Here is an 8,007-nt window from a genome sequence, read left to right as displayed (position 1 = left end):
TGTGCCGAAGGATACACTTGGTGAAGGTTTTGTGTCGTCAGCCTAGAATCAGAGTTTTTCTTTTCTTTGTTGAGTACCACGTTGAAACAAACGACAAAGCCGTTTTGCTGAGTGCCCGTGAAATGGCACTCGGTGAAGATTCAGTGCCAAGGCAATCTTTGTCGTGTCTCCTTCGCCGAGTGTGATGCACGGTGTAGGCTTCATCGAGTATTTTTGGATGTTCGCCATGTATTTTTAGTACTCGGCACAAATACTGTTTCATATAATGTTACAAGTAGTGTTATATTTTCTGCATCATCTCACGTTGTTGTAAAGTCTGATAAGTCAATCTACTAATAAAACATCTTCAGATTGCGAGCGTTTGGTATTATCAGTTTATCAGATGTATCCTAATGACTTTGTTTTGTACGACCTAAAAATGTATTACCATATTGGCAATTCATTTTTATCATCATTATATAAAATGTGAACATTGCTACAAGTTGTACGGGATCGATCGTGCGTCAAGATGCACCCTAAATCCGGTAAGCTATATTGAGGACGCACCATATCCTCAGACCTCAGCCCAACCATCCCAATGGTGAAGGACGGTGTAATCGTGGACTCAAGTAGTGACCAGGGTACAACCGTATACAATTTACTAACTCCATCCCAAAGGTTAAGATTTTTTTTGAAGTTAAACTATATCAAGTTTGATCAAGTTTTTATTAAAAAATATAAAAATATAAAATGCAGAATCAATATCATTAGATAGATAATAAAATATATTTTCATATGATATCTACAAAAAATATCATATTTGTTGATAAATTCTTCTAAAAAATTAATTAAACTTTAGTTGGTATAACTTAAAAAAAAAGACATAAGTCTTGGAATGGAGGTAGTACCATACCTAGGGCTGAGTACTCCACTTATATGTACGTCTATGTCTACGATACCAATAAGTAGCGACATGAATGCAATGCGGTGTTTATGAGGGAGTGGTGTTTTGGAACATGATAGCATATGCTCCCTATATTTTGAAATACATCATACACATATTTTAAATTTAAAAAAAATTGAAACGAAAAATTCGCACGTACATCTTCACGTGCTACGCGCTCACAAAGTTGTTTCATAAAAAATGAACTTATCATGTGACGTGTGTAAAAAAGACAAAATTCAGTGCTGAAAATGATGCTTTTCACAGGATAAGTTTTCTCTTTTTTACATAGGCCACAAAAAATATTATTTTTTCGTGAAACTTGACGCATACACATATATTATGGAGATGTACATGTAGAATTTTTTGTCAAATTTTTTCCACACTTCAAAATATGTTTTGTTGGTAGAGGGAGCATACGCACCCGGGAGCCGAATTGAATTTCCGGTGTTTATGAACTCTACATACCTAGCAGCGTAGAGTACTAGTGACACACATTACGATTATTAAGCTCACATTGCGCAACGTACGGGTAGCAGAGATCTATAGAAGCAGGGCGTCGCCTTGGACGTCGTTCAACCAGCTATACTTCTCCATGTAGGGGTTCGCCATGCTCTCCGGCGGGTATTCCTCGACGCACTCTGCCCAGGCGCCCTTGTCCGCCATGCAGCCCTTCACCTCCCACACGCAGCTGTTGCACTTGAAGCCCGACCCGAACGTCAGCATGAGCACCCTGTCTCCTCTCTTGAGCCTCCCCTTGGCCTCCATGTACGACAGCACGTACCACAGGCTGCTCGCCGACGTGTTCCCCCAACGGTGCAGGGTCATCCGCGCCGGCTCCACGTCGTAGGCGTCGAGACCTAGGCTCCCTTTCACCCCCTCGATGACCGCCGTGCCGCCGGGGTGGATGCAGAAGTGCTCCACGCCGGCCTTGAAGTTGATCTTGTTGGCAGCAGCGCCGTGTGTTTTCTTGGCGTGGCCGCGGGAGAGAACTAGGTTGTTGCAAAGGTTACGGACAGCGAACCGCGCGAGCTCGGTCACGGGCAGGACGCGCGGGGCGAGGCGGCGCAGGTTCAGGGTCAGTGCCCGGGCGGCGGCCTTGGGAAGGTCCTTGCTGAGGCTGATCCCGGCGCGGCCGCTGCCGTCGTCGCGCTTCTGCGCGCTGGCGTGCGCCTCGTCGTCGGCGGCGATGTTGGCGCGCACGAGGTGGCGGAGCGCCATCTTGGCGCGCCTGCCGAGCGAGGGGTCGTTGGTGAGCAGCGCGGCGGCTCCGCCGCAGCGGAACAGGCAGTTACCCAGCATCATGGACCTGTCGGTGCCGGTGTACCAGTGCGGGGCGATGGACTCGGTGGAGACGACGAGGGCGACGGACGCCGGCCGCGCCCGCAGCGCGTTGCGCGCGAGGTCCAGCGAGACGATCCCCGCGCTGCATCCCATGCCGGAGAGGTTGTACGCGGCGACGTCCTCGCGCATGCCGAAGCGGCGCACGATCCGGGAGGCGAGAGACGGCCCCGGGGAGAACATGCAGACGTTGACGACGAGCACGTCGACGTCGCCGGGCGCGATGCCGGTGCGTTGGAACAGGTCGAAGATGGCGGCGTCGAAGAAGGCGTCCATCTCGTCGAGCGCGTCCTGGTGGGTGGGCGCGTGCTCGCGGCGCTCGACGAAGTTGCGCGGGCAGTAGCTGTGCTCGCCGATGCCGGAGCGGACGATGACGCGCAGGAGGAAGCGGTGCTCGGGGAGGCCGAGGCGGTGGTTGCGAAAGATGAGGCTGCCGGCCATCTCCGTGCTCACCTTTCGGTCGTCGGACGGCTTGTGGCAGACGTAGTCCAGGAGGTAGCAGTGCGACCGCCGGCGGTGGGCGACCGCCGTGCGCACCAGGCAAGCCGCCGCGTGCGCAAGGAGGAGCAAGGTGAGCAGGAGAAGCAGATCCATTGTAGTACTCGTGAAATGTTAATTTCGAGCTTTGAGTTGTGTAGAGACACTGAATATATAGCCGACCGTGTGAGCTAGGCTGCCAATCAGTTTGCATGCATTATAAATTGAAAAGTGTAGAAGGAAAAAAGTTGCATGGTACTCGGTCCGGATCAGTTAATCCCAACCTACACGAAGTGATTTCGTCAGTCCTTCCAAATCCAACTTAGGCAAGCTAGCTCAGGATCAGAGCCTGGGCAAGATGCGAGGGGAAAAAAAAAGGGGGCCAAGCATAGCAGATTTTGCCGGCGATTTGCACAAAAATATCTCTTTTATAAAAGAAATATATAAAATAATCTTTCGGCCAAACTATTTCACTTCACTAACACTTTTATGTGGCGCCTATGCAAGCGGCGCCACATTTCAAGGTGTGGCGCCCATGCGTCACTACGGGAGAAACTCCATGTGCCGACGGCCAGCCCATGTGCCGACGGCCAAATGTCGGGGCCGTCGGCACAGCGGCCCTCGTCGACCGGCGACGGAGCTGACCGTCGGCGCACGGTCACCGTCGGCACACTGCTGTCTACACCGACGGTCACCGTCGGCACAAACCGGACCGTCGGCACAGATATTTGGCGCCCGAAGGTCACCGTCGGCACAGCCACGGCCGTCGGTACACGCGCGAGCGGGCGGGCCCAGCCGTTAGGCTGTCACGGCGCCGTCTACACTGTGCCGACGGTAGCCCACGGCGCAACGGCGGCCGTCGGCACAGGGACTGGAAACTGGGTCCCCCTTCTGCTGTGCCGACGGTCACCCACGGCACAAACCAGGCCGTCGGCACAGCCAATTATGCACATTTTTTCTTTTTCTATTTTTTTTGCATCAAAGAGATAATTATTACCCATATAATTATTAATCCATATCATTTTTTTTGTTTATTTATTTCTCACTGCTATTTTGGCGAACCCCTTTGCGAGAAACCTATATATATGTATAAGGGCGGTATAGAACCCCTTCGCCGTAAATCGAACCTCGGAGGGGGTGAATGGCCCACACACGATACAAAATACTTAAGACCCACACACGATACAAAATACTTAAATAACTAGACTCACACACATACCAAAGCGCTTACAGAACTAGACCCACACACGAACCGAAACAGCTTAAAGAACTACACCCACACAGAGGAAGCAAAACACTTAAAGAAACTACACCCACACACATGAACCAAAACACTTAAAGAACTAGACCCACACACAAACCAAAGCTTTTAAAGAACTACACCCACACACGAACAAAGCACTTAACACTGGGTCGACACACACATATTAATCGAGAGAAGTCGAAATCTTCATCCTCGCCGGGGTGTCCTGCGAGCGGTGGTTGTGAGGTTCCACAACCACCGTTCATCATTCTCCCCCCATGTCGACGCCTCTCCTTTGGCGTACTCCGCTTCAACCTCGGCCTTCCTCTGCCGCTTTCCCGCCCTCCTCTCTCTCTCCGTACGTCCGCTTCTCCTTCCGGAATGCGCGCGTTGCCTCGACGTCTCCGGGATGGTCTCTGCGCCACTGTGCCATGAACTGCTCGTCCGCCTCGGTGGTATCAATCCGCCGCTGGCCAGCCCCGTACCGCCGCGCTTCACCCCGTGAGCGAAGTAGTGGCTCGATAGAGAGACTCCGAGCTTCCGTCGGAGACCCGACCTCCGGGAAGTTCATTTCGTGGCGCGGCCGGCCAAACCTCCAAGCCGCAACGTCGTATGCGCGGGCAGCAGCCTCCTTCGTGTAGAAGGTGCCGAGCCACACACGCGTACCACCGGCGGTGATTTCAGCCACGAAATGTCCCGCAGAGCCGCGGGCGAACGCCGATGAAGCCCGTGTTGCTACGGCGACGAGGAGCCATCTCAGCGGCAGCTCAGCTCAGAGGATTTTGTGGTTCTATTGGATGAGAGAAGTGATGAAGGGAGAAATGTTGCTGGTGCTTTTAGTGGAGAAGCCATGGCTATATATAGGCCGACGAGGGGCTGAAACGGCGGGAAAACATGGCGGGAGAGAATGGGCGGGAAAAAAGGGCGGGAGAGAAGCAGCGGGAAAGGGTGGGGCGGGAAAAAAGGGCGGGAGAGAAGGAGCGGGAAAGGGTGGGCGGGAAAAAAGGGCGGGAGAGAAGCAGCGGGAAAAGGGTGGGCGGGAAAAAAAGGGCAGGAGAGATTATGCATGTATAGGGGGGAACTCCCTCGGAGGTGAACCGTAGAGAACCTTGGGATCATATGGGATGATACTTGTTTCCACATGTACCTATGACCTAAGCAAGCTCAAACGTAGGCATACGCCCACCGGGGACCCCCGATGGGATGCGATCAAAGGGGTAGACGACGCGGTCAACGTAACTAGGGTTTCGTCGTAAATCGAGCATCGGACCTAGGGAATGGCCCCAAAAGTTGTGTGTGTCCACATGGCATGCACAAAAGTGATTTGAGATGGTTCTATATCCAATGCTACCCCTCCGGGTGTGCCCGGCTTCTCGGACATGGGGTTCCTACACTTAGGCGGATTCCCGCATGTATAGGGGGAACTCCTCGGAGGTGAACCGTAGAGAACCTTGGGATCATATGGGATGATACTTGTTTCCACATGTACCTATGACCTAAGCAAGCTCAAACGTAGGCATACGCCCACCGGGGACCCCCGATGGGATGCGATCAAAGGGGTAGACGACGCGGTCAACGTAACTAGGGTTTCGTCAGAAATCGAGCATCGGACCTAGGGAATGGCCCCAAAAGTTGTGTGTGTCCACATGGCATGCACAAAAGTGATTTGAGATGGTTCTATATCCAATGCTACCCCCTCCGGGTGTGCCCGGCTTCTCGGACATGGGGTTCCTACACTTAGGCAGATTCTGCATGTATAGGGGGGAACTCCCTCGGAGGTGAACCGTAGAGAACCTTGGGATCATATGGGATGGTCCTTGTTTCCACATGTACCTATGACCTAAGCAAGCTCAAACGTAGGCATACGCCCACCGGGGGACCCCCGATGGGATGCGATCAAAGGGGTAGACGACGCGGTCAACGTAACTAGGGTTTCGTCGGAAATCGAGCATCGCACCTAGGGAATGGCCCCAAAAGTTGTGTGTGTCCACATGGCATGCACAAAAGTGATTTGAGATGGTTCTATATCCAATGCTACCCCTCCGGGTGTGCCCGGCTTCTCGGACATGGGGTTCCTACACTTAGGCGGATTCTCGCATGTATAGGGGGAACTCCCTCGGAGGTGAACCGTAGAGAACCTTGGGATCATATGGGATGGTCCTTGTTTCCACATGTACCTATGACCTAAGCAAGCTCAAACGTAGGCATACGCCCACCGGGGACCCCGATGGGATGCGATCAAAGGGGTAGACGACGCGGTCAACGGAACTAGGGTTTCGTCGTAAATCGAGCATCGTACCTAGGGAATGGCCCCAAAAGTTGTGTGTGTCCACATGGCATGCACAAAAGTGATTTGAGATGGTTCTATATCCAATGCTACCCCTCCGGGTGTGCCCGGCTTCTGGACATGGGGTTCCTACACTTAGGCGGATCTCGCATGTATAGGGGGAACTCCTCGGAGGTGAACCGGAGAGAACCTTGGGATCATATGGGATGGTCCTTGTTTCCACATGTACCTATGACCTAAGCAAGCTCAAACGTAGGCATACGCCCACCGGGGACCCCCGATGGGATGCGATCAAAGGGGTAGACGGCGCGGTCAACGTAACTAGGGTTTCGTCGAAATCGAGCATCGGACCTAGGGAATGGCCCCAAAAGTTGTGTGTGTCCACATGGCATGCACAAAAGTGATTTGAGATGGTTCTATATCCAATGCTACCCTCTCCGGTGTGCCCGGCTTCTCGGACATGGGGTTCCTACACTTAGGCGGATTCTCGCATGTATAGGGGGAACTCCTCGGAGGTGAACCGGAGAGAACCTTGGGATCATAGGGTATGATCCTTGTTTCCACATGTACCTATGACCTAACCAAGCTCAAACGTAGGCATACGCCCACCGGGGACCCCGATGGGATGCGATCAAAGGGGTAGACGGCGCGGTCAACAGAACTAGGGTTTCGTCAGAAATCGAGCATCGGACCTAGGGAATGGCCCCAAAAGTTGTGTGTGTCCACATGGCATGCACAAAAGTGATTTGAGATGGTTCTATATCCAATGCTACCCCCTCCGGGTGTGCCCGGCTTCTCGAACATGGGGTTCCTACACTTAGGCGGATCTCGCATGTATAGGGGGAACTCCTCGGAGGTGAACCGGAGAGAACCTTGGGATCATAGGGTATGATCCTTGTTTCCACATGTACCTATGACCTAACCAAGCTCAAACGTAGGCATACGCCCACCGGGGACCCCCGATGGGATGCGATCAAAGGGGTAGACGGCGCGGTCAACGGAACTAGGGTTTCGTCGGAAATCGAGCATCGGACCTAGGGAATGGCCCCAAAAGTTGTGTGTGTCCACATGGCATGCACAAAAGTGATTTGAGATGGTTCTATATCCAATGCTACCCTCCGGGTGTGCCCGGCTTCTCGGACATGGGGTTCCTACACTTAGGCGCATTCCGCATGTATAGGGGGGAACTCCTCGGAGGTGAACCGGAGAGAACCTTGGGATCATAGGGTATGATCCTTGTTTCCACATGTACCTATGACCTAAGCAAGCTCAAACGTAGGCATACGCCCACCGGGGACCCCGATGGGATGCGATCAAAGGGGTAGACGGCGCGGTCAACGTAACTAGGGTTTCGTCGTAAATCGAGCATCGGACCTAGGGAATGGCCCCAAAAGTTGTGTGTGTCCACATGGCATGCACAAAAGTGATTTGAGATGGTTCTATATCCAATGCTACCCCCTCCGGTGTGCCCGGCTTCTCGGACATGGGGTTCCTACACTTAGGCGGATTCTCGCATGTATAGGGGGAACTCCTCGGAGGTGAACCGGAGAGAACCTTGGGATCATAGGGTATGATCCTTGTTTCCACATGTACCTATGATCTAACCAAGCTCAAACGTAGGCATACGCCCACCGGGGACCCCGATGGGATGCGATCAAAGGGGTAGACCGCGCGGTCAACGGAACTAGGGTTTCGTCGTAAATCGAGCATCGGACCTAGGGAATGGCCCCAAAAGTT

The 8,007-nt window shown here is 52.8% G+C and overlaps 1 protein-coding gene across 1 annotated transcript; it reads right to left on the bottom strand.

The window, feature by feature from the left end:
* Window positions 1-1,465: 1,465 nt before the first annotated feature.
* Window positions 1,466-2,857, bottom strand: LOC124670267 (3-ketoacyl-CoA synthase 12-like). The gene has a single exon (XM_047206766.1). The coding sequence runs from the start codon at window positions 2,855-2,857 to the stop codon at window positions 1,466-1,468; it is 1,392 nt and encodes a 463-aa protein (XP_047062722.1).
* Window positions 2,858-8,007: the final 5,150 nt, after the last annotated feature.

This window comes from Lolium rigidum, chromosome 7, assembly GCF_022539505.1.
Source record: "Lolium rigidum isolate FL_2022 chromosome 7, APGP_CSIRO_Lrig_0.1, whole genome shotgun sequence".
NCBI lineage: Eukaryota > Viridiplantae > Streptophyta > Magnoliopsida > Poales > Poaceae > Lolium > Lolium rigidum.
This window is presented reverse-complemented; position numbering and strand designations above follow the sequence as displayed.